General features: G+C 33.8%; 2 protein-coding genes across 2 annotated transcripts; both read right to left on the reverse strand.

Annotated features, from left to right (window-relative positions):
• Positions 1-12,981: 12,981 nt before the first annotated feature.
• Positions 12,982-14,992, reverse strand: LOC100257506 (uncharacterized). Its single transcript, XM_002262859.5, has one exon. It carries the CDS (start codon positions 14,968-14,970, stop codon positions 13,027-13,029), a length of 1,944 nt encoding a protein of 647 aa, XP_002262895.2. The 5' UTR covers positions 14,971-14,992; the 3' UTR covers positions 12,982-13,026.
• A 1,562-nt stretch (positions 14,993-16,554) lies between these two features.
• Positions 16,555-19,610, reverse strand: LOC100252378 (protein AUXIN SIGNALING F-BOX 2). Its single transcript, XM_002262820.5, has 3 exons — positions 18,984-19,610; positions 17,669-18,200; positions 16,555-17,571 (listed from the first exon to the last, which is right to left on the reverse strand). The coding sequence occupies exons 1-3, from the start codon at positions 19,448-19,450 to the stop codon at positions 16,807-16,809; spliced, it is 1,764 nt and encodes a 587-aa protein (XP_002262856.2). The 5' UTR covers positions 19,451-19,610; the 3' UTR covers positions 16,555-16,806.
• Between the last annotated feature and the right edge of the window lie 3,778 nt (positions 19,611-23,388).

The following is a 23,388-nucleotide window of genomic DNA, read 5'->3' on the forward strand; positions in this document are numbered from 1 at the left end:
CCTTCCACCAGGATCTAAACCAATAGGGTGTAAGTGGGTATTTCGAAGGAAATATCACACCGATGGCATGATTCAAACCTTTAAGGCTAGATTAGTAGTTAAGGGGTTTAAACAAAGAGAAGGTATTGATTATTTTGATACCTATGCGCTGGTGGCTTGAACAACATCGATTAGGATATTGTTTGCTTTGACATCAATTCATAACCTATTTGTTCATCAAATGGATGTCAAAACGGCATTCTTGAATGGGGATCTCAATGAGGAGGTCTACATGGAACAACCGGAAGGTTTTGTTCTACTGGGGAATGAAAACAAAGTGTGTAAGCTTGTCAAATCATTATATGGTTTAAAACAAGCTCCCTAACAATGGCACGAAAAATTTGATCATGCTATTCTTTCGGATGGATTTAGACACAACAATGTGGACAAGTGCTTATATTCTAAGACTTGTGATGACTATATGGTCATAGTGTGTCTATATGTGGATGACATGTTAATCTTGAGTGATGACATGAAAGGAATAATAGAAACGAAAAGGTTTCTATCCTCAACCTTCAAGATGAAAGATCTTGGAGAAGTTGATACTATATTGGGTATCAAAGTGAAAAGAAATAGTGGGGGTTATGTTTTGAACCAAACCCACTATATTGAGAAAGTAGTTAGCAAATTTAGTCATCTCAAGATTAAAGATGCTAATACTCCATTTGATTCAAGTATAAAACTTGAAAAGAATGATGGTAGATCGGTGGCTCAACTTGAGTATACAAGTGCAATTGGAAGTCTTATGTATGCTGCTCAGTGTACTAGGGCTGACATTTCATTTGCAGTTAGTAAACTAAGTAGGTTTATTAGCAATCCAAGCGTGGAACATTGGAAAGCTATTGGTAGAGTTCTTGGTTACCTAAAGAATACCAAAGAACTAAGCTTCCAATATTCAAAGTTTCCTGCTATACTTGAAGGGTATTCAGATGCAAGTTGGATATCGAGTGTGGGAGATAATTTATCTATCACAGGTTGGGTGTTTACACTTGGTGGTGGGGCTGTCTCTTGGGGATCCAAGAAACAGACTTGTATATCACACTCAATCATGGAGGCAGAGTTTATAACTCTAGCTGCAACTGGAAAAGAAGCTGAGTGGCTTAGGGATCTCATGATAGACATCCCTTTTACTGCAAATAATGTGTCAACAGTGTCGATACATTGTGACAGTTAAGTCACTCTAGCTCGTGCATACAGTGGAGTGTACAATGGGAAGTCTAGACATATAAGCATTAGACATGAGTATCTGAGACAATTGATTCAATTTGGAATCATCTCAATCTCATTTGTGAGGTCAAGTGGAAACTTGGCGGACCTCTTACAAGAGATTTAGTAAGGATAACATCTAGAGGGATGAGACTAAAACTCCTTAAATAAAATTCACCAATGATGGTAACCCAACTTAATACTACGAAATGACTAGTCTTAAGTTCAATAGGTAAAAACAAGTCATTGACAAGTGGGTTGTGGCAGCATTAGAACATGCGAGTTCCATCTGTGATGATTAATACTGGTTGTTACTGTTGAAGGGTTAAGCTTAAAGCTTTTAATGAAATTCAGTCTATGTGTGACAAGCATCTTAAAGGTAACAAGGATGCTGGAAGAATTTCACCTATGTGAACTTAAGGGTGGTGCCGCCTCTCATGAGAGTTGGAGTTTCTTTCAAGAAAGTTCATGAATGGATTGAGCACATGGCCATAAAAGTGTTAAGCAAGAAAATAATGGGCACTCGTGTGGTTAGTGGAAGTGTGTGTGTTGTTATCGGTTTCATTACAAGGAATAACTGGTTCAATACTACAAGCAACCTGGGATTTTAACGGAGCTTTGTGACAATTACACTAAGGTAAAATTCAAATCTAAAGATATTTTATTTTATGCATTTTCACTGTTGAGGTTATAAGGGTTGATGTTTAATTTTAACCAAATGGGGGATTGTTATATTTATATATATATATATATATATATATATATATTGTTGGTTAAAAATAAAGTGTAAGAAGAGTTACACTTTTGAAAAATAACTTTTGAAAATAAAGTGTAAGAAGGGTTACACTTTTAATGTGTGAATAAATACATGATTAAGTTTTGAAATGTTACAAAACTTGAAAGGTTAAGGAAAACAATGAGTCTTCTCATCTTTGTAACTTTATAAAACTTAAGAGGTTATATGTAAGAGAGTTACATATTTGAGATTAAATCATGTTTAATGTGTGAATTAAACATATGATTTAATTTTTGAATGTTACAAAGATGAAGAGATTGAGGAAGACAATGAGTTTTTTCTCATCCTTGTAATCATTTTTCAACCCTAAGAGTGCTATATATGACTTTTCTTCTTTTTGAAGTCTTATGCAGAAAAGTGAAAAGGTTTGATCAATCCCAAGACTATTTCCATTAGTTCCCTAAAGATTTCTAGTGGTGGGAGGAAATAGAGTCTTTGGACAAAGTTCCAAGAACTTGTTTGAGCCTTTCTTGTGTTCTTCTTCTTCTTGTTCTTATTTTGTAACTTTGAGAGTTTTATTGTATCAAGAGAGTGTTTGAGAGTGTTTCTTTTCTCCATTGTATCCAATTTTTAACATCACTTAGAAGTTTCACTTTTCTGCTAATAATCTTGAGCAAACTATTCAGCAAATAATGGATACAGGTAGAGGAAGTTGGGACAAGGGGATTGTTATCCGTGTACTTCGAACAACTCACCACAATCCAAAGCGAGCTATAGATTGCTTATATTTAGGGATTCCAGAAGCGGCACAAGTTGTGGTTCAAGGTGACTCGTTCCCCAACATATTGAGAAACTGATGGAAACACATTCTGGTGTTGCTGTAATGATTGGCCTGATTTATTTTGGCCTCCGGAGCGAGTTTCGCTTCCTCTAGACAACATCACTTGGGTTCGGGGCTCGCCACCTCAGGTTGGCTTTCACAACGCTCCTGCGTTCTCGGACGATAGGACGTTTTGGTCCATTTTTTTAAAAAAACGAATGAGAAAGAGCCGACTGTGGCAGCGGCCTTGAGTTCGTCGGCGGGGGTAGTGCAACCGGCATGAGCAGCGGGAGACGAATCTGATTGAAAGTGACACGATTGCAACAAGGTTCGCATGCTTCGGGTAGGTTCTTCGATCAATAAATGCTTCGAAGGCTTGAAATGCTTGGCGTTTTGGGGTTTGTAGACATAGGTGTGGACCCGCATTTTTCACGTGAGTCCCCACTCGATTCGACGAGACTCGCTTTTTATTTATTTTTGTGAAAAATTGATTTTTGGAAAAAAAAAAGTTGGAGTCGCCACTTATTTTATTTTTATTTTTGAAGGGAAAATAAAACAAGAAATAAAACCCTAAAAAAATGACTCCATAATTTTTGGAAAATCGTGTCTTTGAAAAACCCGAGTCTAAGTCCGGGGATCAGGTTACCTATTGGGAAGGTACCTTTGAAAGGTAGCACCCCTCTAAGCCCTATAAAGGTCTCTACTGACTAAGTTAAGGGGAATATGGCAATTAATCGGTTAATTATGGATACCTAAGTAGGCTAGGTGATTTCAAAAGATTTGCATGCTAAACAAGATCAAATTGCCATAAAAGAAATGTTAGGATGCGTACCCGGACCGCTTCTCAAGCGCTATCATAAAACATCAGAGTTAGTATAGAAGTATAACACACAACATGTATTTAATTATAGTGAATCAAGCATACATCTAAACACCTAAGGATTATCAAACATATGCATACTTCACAGTGACATGATTGTTTACAAAATTTAGAAAGTAGGTGATAGGGGGGCGTACCTGGATAGCATAGATAGCTTACAATGCGCTTCCATAAGACATGAGGGATTAGATAATAATAAAATAAAGAAACCCTAGCATGCTTGTTATCTAATTAGCATAACAAAAATTATCAAAGTATATGAAAACATTAATTATCACACACATCTTGTATACAATTCCTAAAAAAAGATAGGCATAATTTCAACAAGTGACAAAGGTGGCAACAAAAATAATTTTTTGAAAAGATTTTCTTATGTAGGGGTTTCACCAATTCCCCAATTGATATACACGAATTTAGCTCAGAATTATCCCATTTATGTGGGACCACAAGCTTTGATTCGTGTTTTTGTTCAAAACCAAACTTTTTGTTGGAAACCGAGAAGGATGCAAACCGAACAAAATATGGTTGCATATTATTTTTTAAAATAAAAAAAAGATTTCAATCCTGAGGACTCTAAATGAGTTTTTGCAATAGACTTTTAAAATGATTTTTTGAGAAAAGTATTTTATTTTAAAATAAAAGGAATTAATTTGGGAAAAAATAAAATATAAGAAATAAAATACCAAACAAAACAAAAATGAAACCTCAAAGTAAAATTTTTTTTAGTAATTAACAAAATGATAATGGTGATGGTAGAGGCCAATCTTCATGATTTTCCAATGGCCTCTAAAAATTGATTTCGACAAAGGATGAACAAAGTGATAAACCGAAACCTTAGATCTTACAAGCATTGAAACTTTAAAAACATTTAATCTTAAGATAAACTTAATCAAGCGTTAAATATTATGTGACCTTTAAAACAGTACAAGCGATATGTATTAACTAATATTGACAATTTTGAGTCATACATCTAATCGGCTAGCTAAACAATTAAATAAAAGAAAACAAACACATAGAATAAATAAAATTAGTCAAAAACTAAAATGAATTATTTTTAAACACAAAATGACAACATGGGAATAGATTAAACTAATAGCCTACAATTCGAAAGCATAGAATTAATGGAAAAATGGAATAAAAAATCTTAACATAAACTAATCAATATGAAACCAATCGAATTAATTAAAACTCTAAAAATTATCAACTAAAATAGGATCAGTCCAAACTAAAATAATTATTTATTTTTATTTATTTATTTAATTTTTTTTATTATTATTTTTATTTTAAAACATGAATATATCAACGCAGAATGAAATAAATTAACCAACTTAAATTCTAAAACTAATAAACTAAAAGGAAGAATCATAAATTAAATTTAACAACTTTTAGATATGAAAAGAGTGACATGGAAGCAATTGAACTAATAAACTGAATTTTAATAACATTTAAACTAAAAGATAAATTAAAGCTTAAACTAGAAGAAATTATGGATTTCCTAATTGAGAACAAAAATAATGCAAATCAAAATTCTAAATTTTTAACCATCATCATAAATTATCCAAACTCTAAAAAATCCTAACTTTTCCATCATCAACAAAAATTGCCCAAACTAATACTAAAAAAAAAATCTAATTTGCCAAACTAAACAAATAAATTGTAACTTCGTTAAACAAAAATCATAATTTTTAAGATGGAATAATAAATCAATAATAATTAATTAATTAATTAATTTATAATTGGATAAATATATATATGATCAATTATTTTAATGAACTAAAATTTTATAAGAGTGCTTAAATCTAAGGTAAAATTAAAAACTAACAAAAATGATTTTTAAAACTAAATCTCTATCCTATAGAATCAATTTTATTTATAATTGAATAAATAGATAACATGTGAATAAATAAATCTATCAAAATACAAATTCAATGAATTGAAAACATGGACATAACCACATAAGATTAATCAAACCTAATACAAAATAATGACTTGAAAACACGGATATAACCACATAGGATTAATCAAACTAACTAAAAAAAAGAATTAAAATTTCAAAGCACATAGGCTAAATGGGAATACTTTAAGACTAAATCTAACCACTTGACGGCATGGATATGTTAACATTGGAATAAATTAGATTAAATAAGATTCTAAACAACTATGAATTGAAATGGTTATTCATGAATGAAAACTTAAATAAAATGAATTAACTTACCTTTTTCACACACGCGTGGGCCACCTTCCACCAAAAATGCCAATAGGATTTTCAACAATAGTGCCAAGAATGCATGGCATGATGGCTTCTGCACAATCCCAAATGCACTGCACGTTAATGGAGAGGAATTTCCTTTGAACGTCATCATCAAAAGCCCATTCTTTCTCCTCCCATTCACCTCGTGCCCCCGACCCATGTGCCTCTCCGATCTCAGCCACTACACTGTTGTCACAACCCACGAGCACCCATTCTCAATCTTGGGCAGCCACATCTCCGGTGAGAAGGAGAATATCCCACCGAGGAGCAACCAATAACGAATTGACGGGTGGTGGCAATGGCGGTGGAGGAAGTGGGTGATGGCGGAGAGCGGACTGGTGGTGTCAATGGAGGATGAATGTGGCAGCCATGATGCTAGTGTATTTACATGGTGATGATCGGAGAGATGGTGGCAGCGGCTTGGACTCTGGGCATTGACAAGTGACAACAAGGTGAAAGAGAGGTGAGATGGGGGTAGTGATTGCATGAACAGAGATGAAGGTGTGTGGTGGCGACGAAGGTATTTACAGTAGCAGATGATGGAGACGGAGCCCCGAGAGAAGAGGAGGAGAGCACGAGGGAAGGGAAGCCCGATCACTTCGCTGGCTGCCCCCCAAAATCTTTTCAAAACACGGACTGCTCTTTGCCCAAACAGCAGCCTCTAATCTCTTTGAAACATGGATCCCTCCCCATGCTTTTTCCTGTTCTTTTCTTTTATTTCTGTGGCAGCCCCTCCTTCTATGGCTGCGTGAGGATCCTCCCAATTCCCCTTTCCTACAGCCAGCCTGTATAGATCTTTTTATGGGAAGTGGGGATCTTCTATGGCAGCCTCTCCCTCGTTGAATATTCTGCTTCCATTTTGAATGCATGTGGATATGGGAAGTGCGTACATGGTGACTCACTTGGAGATTCTACCGTCCCGTGTCCAGTTTGGTAAGTGTCCTCCTCAATCACTCCGGCTGTGTGTGTGCGTTCTCGGAAAATCAAAATTGTGCGTGGGCTCTTTCATGCGGTTGTGGAGACTTCCTGAAGTGGCTTGTGGCTGTTAGTACATGGTGACTTTCTTTTACTAATCGTGCCTCCTCTCTCTTGAAGAATCAAGCATTTTTTCTTTTGCATGAGTGGCACCCGTCCCAAGAAATCTGCAGCCTCGGTGATGCGTGATGCTCTCCCATGCAAAATAGAATAGAATAATAGTATAAAAAAAATTAAAAGAAAATTAAATAAACTAATGAAATTAGTAATAAAATAGAATATGATTTCAAAGAAAAAGCAAAGGAATAAGGAGAGCTTAGATAATATCATTTCCTCGTTCAATAATAGGGTCACATGCGTATTTAAAGTATAAACAATTCGATCAATTTTTTTATTAAGTAAATAAATAAATAAAATAAGAATAAATAAAAAAATAATAATAAAGACAATTAAATACATGAATAAATAAATAATAAAAAGTAAAAGTAAAAAATGAATAGACAAAATAAATGTAATTATCAAATACATGCCATAATAATAATAATATTATATATATATAAGAAATAATAATAATAAAATGTTGAGCCTCAATGAAATGTCTAAATGGACCTATTCTGAAAAAAGGTGTCTAAGTGACCTAAGTGACATATGTGTAAATGAGGAGGTGTCTCGGTACGAGTCAAGGTGAATCTAGGTGGGTCTAGGGTGGTGTCTAATGGATCAGGTGTATCTAAAAGTTATCCTAAAAAGAATGAAAAGCCTAAGTCCAAAATAGGGCTGCCAAAGGTCACAATAAGGGGTCAGGCAATCCTTTGACCGAAGTCTCCGAGGTGACTCAGAAAAAGGTAAGTCGTACGAGTAGTAATGGGCCATCAAGGAACTACCGTGGAGCACTGGAAGTGGATTTAAAGACATGTGCTAAAGGGACAAAATTAAGGGTCTACAATAGAAGTTTTAGTGTTTTGGTTTGGAGATGTCGGCATCTTTGACAGCATTAGGGCGGTCTCGGATCTGACCGTTCACTATGGTTTTCAAGAGTGGACCACTTTTCCTACTCTTTAAAAGTGATAGGTTAGGAGTTTTGAAAGAAGTGTTGGTTATCCTGACATGCACTTTATTAATTTTCTTTAAAAATGATCTTAATGCTTTGCTATAGAGAGGTGGCGAAGTAAATTTGGCTTTGGGGTGATGACTGGAACAAGCTCTTGCCCAAGCACCAAGTGGCCCTTGTTATGGGTCACAATGGGATCCTTCGGAATGACACAAGTGATGCAATGGAAGGTTTTTTTTTTTTTTTTTTTTTTTTCTAGAAGGATAAGCCCACTATTAAATCTTTGATTATTAGACAACCTATTTTGCTGGCGTTAGAAGATATAGATGGATGCATGCAATTCCTCCTCATGCTCCTGAGAATAGGAATGACTCCTGTTATTCCAGTTTGCATGACCACCCTTTTGGGCCCATTTTCAAAGCCCACAAACTTCAAAAATTAATTTTTGAAAATTCAACTTCCAAATAATTCAACTCCACAATTCTTCATAGAATTTTTAGGTCCTAAATTCAATTTCCAATCATTTTCCAAAACCCCAATTTTCACATTCATTTATTTAATCATTATTATTTTTGTTATTATTATTATTTAATAATTTACTTATTTTTAGAATTCCATTTTTACATAATTTTTTTTTAAAATTCGGTTTCAAAATTTAATTTCCAATTTACAAAATTCCATTTTTCACATTTATTTACTTAGTCATTATTATTTTCGTTATTATTATTATTCTATTTATTTATTCATTTATTCATTCTTTTAAAATTTCATCTTTAAATGATTCTTTAAGATTTCAGTTTCCAAATTTCCTATTTTCACATTTATTTATTTACTTATTTTTAAAATTATATTTTTAAATAATTCTTCAAAATTCTGATTTCCAATTTACAAAATTCCAATTTTCACATTTATTTACTTAATCATTATTATTTTCGTTATTATTATTATTCTATTTATTTATTCATCTATTTATTTTGAAATTTTCATCTTTAAATGATTCTTTAATATTTTGGTTTCCAAATTTAATTTCCAATTTCCAAAATTCTTATTTTCACATTTATTTATTTAATCATTATTATTTCATTTATTTATTCATTTACTTATTTTTTTTAAAAAAAAATTTCATCTTTAAATAATTCTTCAAATTTTTGATTTCCAAATTTAATTTCCAATTTAAAAAATTTCAATTTTCACATTTATTTACTTAATCATTATTATTCTCGTTATTATTATTATTATTCTATTTATTTACTCATTTATTAATTTTTTAAAATTTCAGTTTCCAAATTTAATTTCCAATTTCCAAAATTCCTATTTTCACATTTATTTATTTAATCATTATTATTGCATTTATTTATTTATTTACTTATTTTTTTAAAAAAAATTCCACCTTTAAATAATTCTTCAAAATTCTGATTTCCAAATTTATTTTCCAATTTACAAAATTCCAATTTTTACATTTATTTACTTAATCATTATTATTCTCGTTATTATTATTATTATTCTATTTATTTACTCATTTATTTATTTTTTAAATTTCATCTTTAAATGATTCTTTAAGATTTTGTTTCCAAATTCAATTTCCAAATTCCAAAATTTTTATTTTCACATTTATTTATTTAATCATTATTATTTTATTTATTTATTTATTTACTTATTTTTAAAATTCCATCTTTAAATAATTTTTCAAATTTCCGATTTCCAAATTTAATTTCCAATTTACAATATTCCAATTTTCACATTTATTTACTAAATCATTATTATTTTCGTTATTATTATTATTCTTTTTATTTATTTATTTATTTATTTTTAAAATTCCATCTTTAAATAATTTTTCAAAATTCTGATTTCCAAATTTAATTTCCAATTTTCAAAATTCCTATTTTCACATTTATTTATTTAATCATTATTATTTCATTTATTTATTTATTTACATATTTTTAAAATTCTATTTTTAAATAATTTTTCAAAATTCCAATTTTCACATATATTTGTTTAATTATTATTATTTTTGTTATTATTATTATTTTATTTATTTATTTGTTTGTTAATTTTTTTTTTTTAAAAAAAAAAGATTCCATCTTCAAACAATTCTTCAAAATTCTAATTTTTAAAACTTCCATTTTAAAATAATTTCCAAGTTCCCAATTTTCATAATTTAATTTTCAGAACTCCAATTCTCAAACAATTTTCGATACTCCAATTTCTTTCAAATTTAATTTCCAAAATTCTAATTCTCAAATAATTTTCAAAATTCCAATTTTTTTCAAATTTAATTTTCCAAAATTCCAATTCTTAAATTTAACCGTCGAAACCCCAATTTTCAAATAATTTTCAAGACTTCAATTTTCAAATAAATTTCAGAACTCTAGTTTTCTTTCAAATAGTTTTAATTTCACTCCTTTTTTTTTAATATTTTAAATTTACAAATGTTCTTCGATTTTCAAATAATCTTTTGTTTTCCTTGATTTTTTTTTTCTTAATAAAAATGAATATGATTTTCATAATTTCAAAAGCAATGGAATTTGTGATATTAATTCATGCAAAAATAAATTGGGTTTTGGTAAGGGTCCTACATATGATCTTTTCTGATTGTCAATTGTTGTACTTAATGAATATTGTTTGATCTTTATCTTATTATTTGATATGCATACGATAAGTTGTATTTGAGATAACCCTGTTTTCGTGATAGTGCACTATTACTTGCTGCTAAGGTACGATCTCACTCTCACTTAGCTTATTCTTATGTATGTTTCATTTTATCATCCGATCACTTTATTGGTATCCATAGACTTCCTAGTCAATTGTCACACTTGTCTCGCCTTATTTAGTAGAGACCTGCTTTTAAGGGGCTTAGAGGGGTGCTACGACTCACCACCGTACCTTTCTAATAAGTAACTTGACCCTCGGATCCAGACTCGGTTTTTCATAAACCTGTTTTTCCTTCGGGAGTCACACTTAGAGTTTTTTTTTCTTATTTTGTTTTTTCCTTAAAAAATAAAACAAAAATAAGTGATAACTCCAAGTCTTTTTCAAAAAAATCAAATTTTCCCCAAACAAATAAAAAAAACGAGTTTCACCATCGAGTGGGAACACATCGAGCAAAATTGTGGGGTCCACACGTTGGTTTTGTTTTTCTTTGATATTTTATTAGTTTTTGTTTTGTTTTTGTTTTAGTTTCGTACATGATATAAGATAGAAAGTTGTTACTAGCAAAATCTCAAATCCAACCTTGTTTTTTCTTGATCCAAACTAATATTTAAGCACATATAAATATTCTAATTAAGATTTATAGATAAAATGAAAACTTAACCTCAATTAAGTTTTTAAATGAAATTTAATCATATTAGCTAGATAAAATAGAAATTTAACTTCAATTAAGTTTTTTAATGAAACTTAATCATAGTATACCATAGGTTATTATAATCAATTTTTTTTTTTTTTTTTTTTTTGTGAATGAAAGTGGAACTTAACAATTAAGTTTCCTTATAAATGAATCTTAATCATTCAGATGACCATTATGATTAGGAACCTAACCTTCGTTATTTTTTTTTTGCAAGACAAGCTTAATTCCAATGCAATTCAAGTGAGCATTCCTAAGGGGTAAAAGAAAAGTAAGGCTAAAAATAGCTTTTATATGTAATGCTTTATTTTTAATTCTTCTCTTCATTTGTATAAAGTTTTTTAACAACTAATAAAAAAACAAAAACAACTTAAAATAATTAAAATATATTATCTCAAACTATCATGTTTTGTGTTTTTAAGAATGCAAAATTGTTTTTTATTTTCTGTTGTCGAACATGTTTCCTACTTTTGTGTTTTAGATAATAGAAAATTAATTTTAAAAATAGTTATCAAATATGACCTAAATTTCTCATTACAACTCTTTCATGGAATATCAATAGGGTCAAACCAAAAAATAGAGCTTCTTTTACATTTTACTCCATTTATTTTTCATATTTTTTTTCTTTTAAAACATCATCATCCTTCAAAAATCTCATTAAGCCTTTTAGTATCTTGTTAAATGGTATTGGATTAAAATTCATGTTTAGCACGTAGGAATGAAGAATGGGGATGAAAATTTTCTTTCCTTTTTTATTTCTCCTTCAATGAGAATGGATTTGATGATTTCAATTCTTGTATTTGGATGCATATATGAACGTAAGATTGAAATCATTTCAATGTTAAGTAATGAAAATTTGATAATAATATCTATACATATTTTTTAAAATAATATTTTATTTTCACTTTAAAAAAACGCTCACATTATACATAGTTTTAAATAACTTTTTTATTTTCATTTAAAAAACGAACATCTTTAAGAGTTTTTTTTTTAATAATAAAAAACTATTAGGGCTTGTGACTTAAAAGTAAAATTGTTTTAAAAATTAATACCATTTTTTTATTGTTATTCTAGAGAAGCAATTTTAAGAATTTACTAATTTTTAAAATTAGCAAATAGTATTAGTAATTTTCAATTTTAAATTATTATTATTTATTTTTAATAAAATTAATTAATTACTCTTTTATAAGAAGTTAACATACATATTTCCATCCTTCATTCCCACGTATGATCTGACCGACAAATTTAGCACGTGGACTTTAAATAATAAGATGGTTAAGTGGTTAAGTGTGTTCAGACTTAATCGTACCATACCTTCTTAAATTCGCCATGTAACAAATTAATAACCCAATGTTTTTTCAGAAAAATTAATAACATATAAAGAATTTGTATTTTCATTTTTTAATTTCCCAAAATCATGAAAGAAAAGTTCATATCACAATGTATTTACGACGGATTTCTCATATTTATGAAAAAGGGTTAATTTTTTTCTGATAAAAAGGTTAATTTCATTTATTTTTTCTAAGGTTTCAATTAAATATAAATAATTTTTATTGGTTCCAAAATTCATAGAGTTTTTCTTTAAAATTTATTTTAAATTGAAAGAAAAAATAATAATAATAATTTGATAAAATTCTAACCCTGTCGGAAATGAAGAAAATCAATATCGAAATCCACGAATTGAATAAAATATGTACTTTTCATTTGTCAGAATCAGAGGCCATATCAGTCCATTACAATCAGTTTATCGTATTCTTCCCCAGAGATGGCGGCTTCCATGACGGCCTCCGGATTCATAACCCCACCATTCTCCAAGAACAACGTCAGAAGATTCTTTGAAAACCCACTCACCAGCGCCACCCCTTTCTCTGTTCCCGGCACCGGCGTTGCCCGAGAGTCCCGGAGATTCCAGAACACTATCTCCGGCACGGCCGCCTCATACCCACTCTCCCTGAACTTCCTCTTTATGGCTTCATAGTCGGTCTCCCAACTGTTTGCAGAAGCTTGGTCGAACTCCATGTCGCTGAAGACGATGATTCTCTTGATCATGGCGTCTTGGCTCAGCTTCCCGTTCACCGCCACTTGCAGGATCAGATCAAACACTTTCTGGAAGTCTGTGTTCATTCCCCAGTTCATTTCTCTCACGAAATTCGCCTTGGAGCGGAGGTCTTCGCCGGTGATCATGTGGAGCTCTGGGGTCTTGCTGAAAGTGATGACCTTGCCTTTCCATGGATCTTCGCTCAGTTCGGAGACGAGTATGCCGAGAGCGACGGAGACCTCCATTGGGATCCCGAACATGCTGCCGGAGACGTCGCAGACGGCGATGCAGTTTTTCAGTTTGCCCTTCTTGGAGACGTCCTCGACCATTCTCTGCCATTGAAGCTCTGCAACTTGCCCACCATCTTCGTCTTCCAATGACGAGATTATCTCGTGTGGGAGCAGGGCGCCCGCGGCGATCTTGGCTTTTCCGGCCCTGACACTGCTAAGGTACTCAAAGAAACGGGCTTCGTCGTGCTTAATAAAACGTTCTTTATAGGTTTTCATGGCTACGGAAGCGACCCTGTTGTAGGGGAGCTCGCTCCAGCGGTTCGCGCCCATGTATACCTCCGGCAGCTCCAGGGCTCGACGGAGAGGGACCAGCACTTGCTTTCTCAGGCGGTCCCGGACTCTGTAGGCGTAATGAGCATCTTCAACTCCTTCGTATTCAGGATCAGATTTTGGGAAAATTTTCCGAGCGATGCTCCCGCAGAGAAGAGTCGACCGATCAAACGAAGAGTCAATGGAGGGGCACCACTTGGCGGCGAGGCTGATCTTGTTGACATTGCCGGAGTTCAGCAGCTGGAGATCGGACTTGAGATGTTCGGCGAAGAGATCAGAGATCCGATCGTGGAGGAACCTGTAATCAGGATCACGTCCATACCTTTCCACCGCCTTCTTCGCCATCGCCAACCTCCTCTCCTTCCTGCAAACCCTCGCCGTCTCCTTCTCCGCCTTAGCTCTCTCCATCTCCGCCTTAACTCTCACCTCCCTCGGCAAAACATGTTTCCCTTTCTTCGTCTTCTTATTCTTCCCCAACTTGCCATGTCCGAATATGAATTTTCGTACAAAATAGTTGCCCCTCTTCTTGTTCTTCATCCTCCGCTGACTCTTCGCAATTCGCCGGACGTCGGGCCCTTCCAGCAGCCTGAAGAGAATCTCCAGCAGGTCCTTATAGTACCCAAAATTGGCAAACGACTCTACATTACACGCGAACGTTTTCGGATGGAGGCCGTGGAGCCAAAGCCCCGCCGTATAGTAGCCCTCCTTATCGGACTTGCCGGTGCCGCGAACACCTCTTAGATTACAGATAAGTTTCAGGGTGGTGAGGGGGTTGTGGCTCCAGGCCAGCTCCAGCCGCTGCTTCAGAACCTCCGGCGGAGTGTCGGGGACGACGTGGAAGAAGAAGTCAAGGCAGGGGTTGCCGGAGGAGAGAAATGTTGCGGACGCGTTCTCAGTGTAACCCATCGGAGGTTTTGGCAGTACCCTCGCTGAGTTGAAGTTCGCCACCATCAAGTCCATGAAGGCGTCGCCGGTGGCGGCGGGAGGATCTTGTGGCTGGTGCATACTGGCTCCTCGGCGTAGCTCCGGAGGGCCAAGGAGGTTGGAGAGAGTCGCCATCTTCAACTGCATTTGTGGTGCTCCCAATGCTCTCTGAACCCTTTAAATAGTTTTATTTTTATTAAAATATATTTAGAAAAAAAACAAAAACCTTGGGGTTCAAGTAACCCTAAACAAAATGTGAGAGTTTTATGGCGGTTTCTATTTTTAAAAATAAATAAATAAAAATTTAACATGCTTGGTGCCCAAGGATCTAAGAAAAGGGTAAAAACTTGGTGATCAAGGAACCGTCAACAAATGTGGGAGTTTTATGACTGTTTTTATTTTTATTTTGTTTTAAAATAGAATAAAATCAAATTAATTTTTTTTATTAGTAATAATTTTATTTTACTCTATGTAACCGATTAGAAAGTCCTATTAATTTGATGAGGACCGGAAAGTGATTCATCCGTGTGAAAACTATATAACAAAGGGTCAAATTATCGTAGCGAATTAAATAAGATATCGACATATGAAAGAATATATTAAAAAATTAAATAAAAAACAAATAAAATGGATGGTCAAGATGTCATCTTGCACATCCAATGGTCTAAGAAATTCTTGGGTAGTAGAATTCTCAACATCAACCGGAAAATTTCAAAGTCCAATAAATAATATTTATTAGGGATATCTAAATTTTTTATATTAAGTAAAAATTGAACTTGAATTCAATATGATAAATTTTTTATTAAAAAAATATAAAAATAATTCAAAAATAATATTAATTATATAACACTAAATATATGTTCATATCTCATTATTTTGTACCAAATATGATATCATAACAAAGTCTCATTTTTATTTTTATTTTGTATGTTGGCTCCATTGTTTGTAGAATCATTCATGGCTTAGATTTTAGTGTATATTTTCAATGACCAAAATGCAAAAACCGAAAAGGAACTATTTAGTGCCTTGAATAGATTTAGTTTATGTTTGGTTCCATAAAATTTAAAAGAAAGAAAATAAAAAATAAAAAATAAATTAAAACCTAATAAATTATTTTTATTTGTTACTTCAAAATTACTTTATTTTAATTATATTTGATTTTTTTAGTATTTTTTATAGAATAACTAAATAGAAGAAAATCATTTTCCTTAATATTTTTTTAGAACCAAACATAGTGTTAAAGTTCAAATTAAATAATTTTTTCTCATTGGACTATTTGACTTATTAGTTATTTCGACCAATCCAGAATAAGAAAATTGGGAACATTCATTAAATCTGAACTTTAAATAAAGATTTTATTTAGATAAATTTTTGAAAAGCTAAAATCTTCTTTCTATGCTCAATAAGAGAATCTATTCTCATTAGGCTAATCTGTTCAAAGAGGTTATGACACAAAAGAAGGCATAGCATAGAATCCAAGAAAACATTGCTTCTAGTAGGAGCTCTTTTTTAGTAAAATTTTTACAATACTAATATTATCCTTTAAAATTTATGACTTTAACCTTAATTTTATATTCTAGTTAAAGCCAAGAAACAGAATATTCCAAACAAGGCTTTAACCACGACATCGAACCAGAAATTTAAAAGCAAAAATAAGACATTTTATATTAATGGGTGGCCAAGAATGCCCAAGTATCAAGCCTCTGTGAAGCTGCTTGCAACAGACCAACAAGAGAAAACACATTATTTTTACTTATGGTTTCAACATGGAAGGAGCCAAGAGTTCAGGAACAAGAACCACAGAAATGATATTAACAAGAGTTTCAGGAACAATATGCCCAGATGATTATGGTTCTGATTCACTACCATATAATTCAGAAAATTGGAGAAAAAAAAGGGGTAAATAGTAGTCTGATAAGGAACTCGGCAACTACCTTCAGAGCAAAAGAACTCCCAACTTCTTCAAGAGAATGCAGGAGGCCATTACAGAGTCCAAACAGAAGCTGGTGCATCTTTTCTGGGTCCATTGAGGGTTCGGTAGAGGTACATTTTCCCGACCTTATGATCATCATCCTTCTTCATCTTGTTGTTTTCCCCTATGATCTCTATGTTCATCATGGGCACCTGCATTGAGAGTGCCCTGCATCCTCCAAGAGTAACTTTGGAGGATGAAATCCAGAGGCATCGTATTTTTTCATGCTTCACTATCTCTTCCAGGAGTCCAGCATCAACAAAGGGACTGCCCTTGATCTCCAATTTCATGAGGTTCCTACAACCATTTAAGACATAGGATAATTCTTTATCACCTCCCCCAGAAGATCCAATTGAAAGCATTTCTAACTGCTCTGCATACATTCCAATGTAGAGGAAAACTTGGTCACTTAGAAGGCCAGACAGTGACAGCCGTCTGAGCCCCTTGCATGACTGAACGATTGCCCCAAAGCCTTCATCAAAAGGTTGTGAAGTTGTATGATCAGGCGTCTTTGGGTCATTGATGCATAATTTGAAGTTGGTGAGATTAGGACAGTTTCTGGCAACAGTTATTAGGGAAGCATTTGTCATCTGATCACAGCAATATACCAAAGAATGAAGTTGAGGGCAACCCATGGATATAGCAATTAGACCTTCTTCAGTTAGAGCTGGATTCCCTTCATTATGGGAACCAAGTCGAAATACCCTCAACACTTGAAGGTTTTTACAAGTATCAGCCACTAATCCTAGCCCCTTGTCGCCAATATTATCCAAGACCTGCAGTGATAATGGGAGCATTAAATAATTTGCAATGAAATAAAGATGATAAAATGCAGAGAGAGAACAGGGAAGAGAGTATTTCAAGAGACTGAACCCAAAGATTTTGAAGTTTTTTGCAGCGGGAAATTATCTCCATGAGACTGTGAGCTGGAAGCTCTACTGCTTTGCTCAGGTTCAAGGAAATCAGGTTTGAGCACATAGGGTAAATAGCAGCCTGATACAGAGGGGTAAACGATGAAAAACCAGATAGGCTCCGGATTGATCGACATTTCGACACAGCATTCTGCAGTCTCAAGTAAGTTCTCCGGTCTGTGTAGTTGGAAAAAGACCCTATCCCCAAGTCCTCCAGTTGAGGTGCCTGCTGCAGGAGTCTCTGGAGAACATTAGGTGGCACTCGGCGGTTTAACCGCAGGCTCCTGAGGTTTGGACATCTAGCAACCAGTTTCTCAAGAGCTTCCAAATTCACTACTCCTTTAGTACATGCAAAATTCAGGGAGACAAGAGACGAGCAGCTTTCAGGAAAGCAACTAAGCCACTGGCCTATGCCATCTCCAACCCCAACACCAAGTATATGGCCTATGTCCTCTTCAACTTCATTTTCCAGCAATACCAGCTCTTTAAGAAACCTACAAGTTAAAAGGCACGTTAATGTTGCCCAAGGACTTCACCCATAGTTAATACACCTCATCTAAGAAAACAAGAAGCTAGTTCTACTACATGACCACCTTTTGGTTGGTTGCAGAATCCTTTCATATAACCTGCCTATCAGACAGGCATTTTGGTAATTTTTCTTTGGCCAGCATATCCACAGTTGATCATAATCCATTTAGTAGCTAAAATCTGCCTATAGTATCCATATTCCACATGACAGAAAGGAGAGAATGGCACTGATTCAATGGGACAATTAGCTCACAAACATGGTTGAAAACTAAAACAGCATCATTTCAGGCAATACCATACAATCAATTTTGTATCAGTTCTCATTCCATAGTCCCACTTTAGATGATGAATTTTAGCTTACAGTTCTTAGTGAAGCATATCAAGTAAGCAAGGAAAATTTTCAGCTTAATTGAAAACAATACCATTTCGAGTGAACTGAAAAGTCAAAAAATTAACAACATATAATTGGAAAAATGAATTAAGAAAAAAAAGAGCACAATTCTAAAACAAATGTTATCAAACAAAAGAAACCCAGATGAATTCGTCTTCTACCAGCCATTCACAACCTCCTTTATAAACAAAGAAATTGAAAATTAAGCACATATATGTAACAGAAGAAATCAATCCACAAACAGAGCACAATTCTAAAACAATGTTATCAAACAAAGCAAACCCATTACGAAAATTAACAAGAAATGAATTCCAAGATTATGAAAAACTCTATAACCCCAGCACAATTCTGTCTGTACCTGCAATTGGAAGCAATGGCTGCAAGCCCAACAGGGCTGAACCCTCCACAGCGGATCAAAGACAGAGACTCAAACTCCGAAAAGGAAAGAGAAATCATTTGAAGACTCTGATCGGAAACAACCATCCTCTTCAATCGAAGCTCTTGTAGCCATGGACAATTCTTGGCGAAGAACTCAATCCAAGGCAAAGCAAAACCACCCCAATTCACCATGTTCAAACCAGCAAAATGGGGCTTTCCCTTCAGGCTCAAAGCCCTCATCCTTGGAAACCTCGCCAAAACCCTATTAGGCCCCAAAGCATAACAATTCTTCACAGAAACCCTCAATCTGCATCCAGCCTCCACCTTCCACCAGTACTTACAGACCAGACACACGCTGTTCCGGTCTCTCTGGGACGTGAGCAGTGCGAATATCCGCTCTAAAACCTCCGCTGGAAAATACGTCATGGTTTTTAGTCTTTTCGACATCAATCGAATGGTTCTATTTTCAGTTGCGAATGGGGAACGAACTTCTTCATTTTTTTCTCACGTCAAAATAAAATCATTTTTGGGTCATGGCGATGAGAAACGAGACCGAGAACTGAATTGAGAAAGTGGAGGAAGGGGAACGGGTATACAGTGTGTATAGTAAGCTGATGGTGAGAGATGTAACCGACCGTGACATGCGGAGAGTAACGGGCCAATGGATTGCCTCGTTTGACTCCATCCAACAGCTAGTGTTTAAGTCTGCGGAGGGACAGAAAATAATCCGGTCGTTGGTTGAGGATTACGATTATTTCGTCAGTTATTTTGAAAACGGCGATTCTTACAAAAAGCCTTTTTTTTCGTCAATATTATTATTTATTATATTTCTTGTTGGGAAAGTGTTCTTAATAGGAAGAAAAAAAAAAAAAAAAGGGAAAAACGTTCTGAAATTTTGGTAAGTTGGAAAAATAAAATAAAATTTGAGCTTTAAAAGACTCAATTCAAAATATATGGTATGAAAATGAAGAGATGTCAAAATCGATATCCCAGATTCCACACAAAAATTATTTACCAGAAAAAAGCAGAATATCCGTAGACCAAAACAAAAATCTATGCGTATTTGAAAATACTTCCTTTTTATTGAGTAACCATTTCCATGGAATATTGCTTCCTTACATGTTTGACTCCAACGAAAACGGGATGAAAAGAAAACGAAAAAGCAAAAGATGAAAAGAATAAGATATTATTTTAATTTCAATAAATTATTTTTTATGGATTACCTTAAATTTATTTAATTATTTTTTATTATTTTACATGGAACGCCTAGTTTTATATATTTTACTAGTATCATTATTATTTTTTTGACATTATTTTCAATTTTTTATAACTTAATCTCATATGTAATAAATTTTTATATTAAATTAATATATATATATTAGTATTACCTCAATCCTTGGCCGAGTTCCCGAGTTCAAATCATAAAAATGATTTACCAAACTGTCAAACGTTCCCGAGTTACTGAGTTTATAAGCGCTGCTTGCCAATTGCATGCTCAGTCATACATAAGGCTGTCTGATTCCAAAAAAATTGAGTTGAAAAAAAAAAAAAAAGGAAAGAAAAGGAAACTATAGAATTAAATCAAAGTATAAGAAAATTAAATTTATGAACTCTAAACATTCTCCACCTTTTTTCAAGCAGAAAAATTTCGTTGGCACTTTCCAGGAACCAAAAATATCCTAAAAATAAAAAGAAATTTGATAATTGCTCCTATTCACAGATATGAGAATGGAACTTGGTCCAATTTTACAGAACAGATACAATGATTTTCACAAACAAATATGGCAAGCTCAAACTAGTTTACATCTCATGCCACTGAATCTACCATATAATTAAATTGGGGAATTAACCACCTGATAACATATTAACAATCAACGAGCTCAAAGCTAATCTAACAAGATTGGGCAGCAAGAAAATTCCTCAACCATAGAGCACTTTGCTACTACAATCTGTGTAAAATGTGCCTTTTTTAAATGGCACAATAGAAAAAAGATTATCAATGTGATTTTGGCTAGTTTTCCCATGGCTTTAGATCCCAATTCAGGAATCAAATATAACTTGAGTCTTCATCAAGCCTAGTAAAGCTTCCGACCCAATTCAAGAGTTCGACCCTGGGATTATAAAGAGCCTAAAAGCATAAGTGGTAATTAACTAGGGTTACACTGCTCTATGTATTAAAAATGGTCTCTGAAGATGCCTCATTCACCTGAGAACACAAGAAGGTGGCAGCTTGTGATGAAATTATAGACACGCTTTGAGAAATAGTACTAATCAAAACTGGTCCCATGACCTCTCTTCCTCGGCTCTATCCGCTCTCTGCAGTTAAAGCCAGTGAATAAATTAATGGAAGGCGTAAACAGAACTAAAAACAGAACAAACTAGCAGAGAAATAGAAGGCAAATGTGGTATTTTATTTGTCTAAAAATCAGAGAGGCCAACTTGAATCTTTAAATAAAAATCAATCTAGTTATTGCATGATGACCTAGAAAGATATCTAAAATAATCAATCCCCGGGTGGATTAAACCAACACATCACCCACTGACTGAACCCAGTTGCTTTTTTTCAAGCTCTCACAAAGTAACCAATCAATAGCCATTTGCTATAAATTATAAAACCCAACATCCATAGACAGTCTGTTGCTATTCCATAATTGTGTAGATTACAAGGTCAGACTATCAATATCATCTTTATGCATGAGAATAAAATGAGGGTGAAGCTATATAACCATACACATAGAAACAGAATGATTAAATGGATAAACAAATAGGGCAGACCCAACATGTAAATGAATGATTGTATATGGAACTCAATAACATAACAATAATTGGGTTTGACCAGCTATCATAAAGAAGAAACTAGTAATTAGATGTAAAAGGTCTAAGAAGATGGGCTTAATGGTTAATATGGTCCTATAGATTCTTAGCAACATTAAAACCGTGAGAAATAGAAACAGAAAAAATATGACCAGATACCTTTCTTGATGAATGGATCAAGGCAAAGCGAATAGTTACAGATATTGAGAAAGATAAACAATAGTTGCAAATAGCAAGCCTAAAATGGTTTCTGTTATTGATGAATGGATCAAGGCAAAGCGAATAGTTACAGATATTGAGAAAGATAAACAATAGTTGCAAATAGCAAGCCTAAAATGGTTTCTGTTATTGATGAATGGATCAAGGCAAAGCGAATAGTTACAGATATTGAGAAAGATAAACAACAGTTGCAAATAGCAAGCCTAAAATGGTTTCTGTTACAACAGAAGGAAGCCTAAAATGCGGACAAAAATGGATATTTTAAAATTGTATCTAGAATGACCAGAAAGGAAGCCTAAAATTGAAGATTTTCCTGTCAAAAGTAAGCATCCCAAAGGTGGAAAGTCAATCCAAGCGTTTCTTTTTCTTTTAATCAACTTTGCAAAATAAAAATAAACTGGAAGGGAAATGCAAAAGAACTAAACTTCGACCACCAATAGGCTTGAGTTTCTATATAGGAACAGGAATAATGCTCTTAAACTGATCATGGATATTCTATGCACAGAAGTAGATTGTTATTGTAATATAGGTGACAAAAATGGCTCACCAAATATGATGTCAATATAATCAATTATCGAATGCTGAATGTCACAGTAGGATCAATGTTTTAGGTTCCAATCCTCCATGATATAACAAGTATTTGGCACCATGCCCTCTGTTTTTTCATGTGAGTTATTGTGAAATCAAGAGAATGGAGCTAGCTTACGAAGAAGCTAGTTCATCAGTCATCCATCTTTTGAAAACATACTTGTTTCTAAACCCACATGGGCAGCCCAATGGTTAGAGAAAGCTTCAGGCAGACATCCAAGGTTCAATTCCCATAAGGTATCAAAAACACCCAGATTATGGCTTATCAAATTTTTGAATTTCAATTTAATCAATCATCAAATTCTGAATGTCAGAGTAGGATCACTGTTCAGGTCCCAATCATATACAACAACTATTTGGCGACATGCCCTTAGTTTTTCCATGCGAGTTGTTATGAGACTGTAAGAAAAGAGGTAGCTTGCTAAACATGAAGAAGCTAGTTAGTTCATCACAGTTGTCCATCTATTTGAAAGGTAGCCTGCAAGGGTGACCCATTGGTAAATGGAAAGCTTGGGCAAACCATAAACTTGGACATCCTAGGTTCAACTCCCATAGGGCATAAAAAACACCTGGAATCATCTGGTAACCATTTTTTTGCAGGTGCTGATGAGGGATTGAGGCAGCAAACTATATTTCAATAAATCATCAGAATTTTCATCCCACTCATGGTTGAAGGACAACCAAATGAATGAATGAATGTGGGCCATGGAGCGCATCGAGTAGCATAGACATTGTGGTTAGCATAATTGTTAACTCGTAAAACG

Source organism: Vitis vinifera, chromosome 1 (genome assembly GCF_030704535.1).
Source record: "Vitis vinifera cultivar Pinot Noir 40024 chromosome 1, ASM3070453v1".
In the NCBI taxonomy this organism is placed as follows: Eukaryota; Viridiplantae; Streptophyta; class Magnoliopsida; order Vitales; family Vitaceae; genus Vitis; species Vitis vinifera.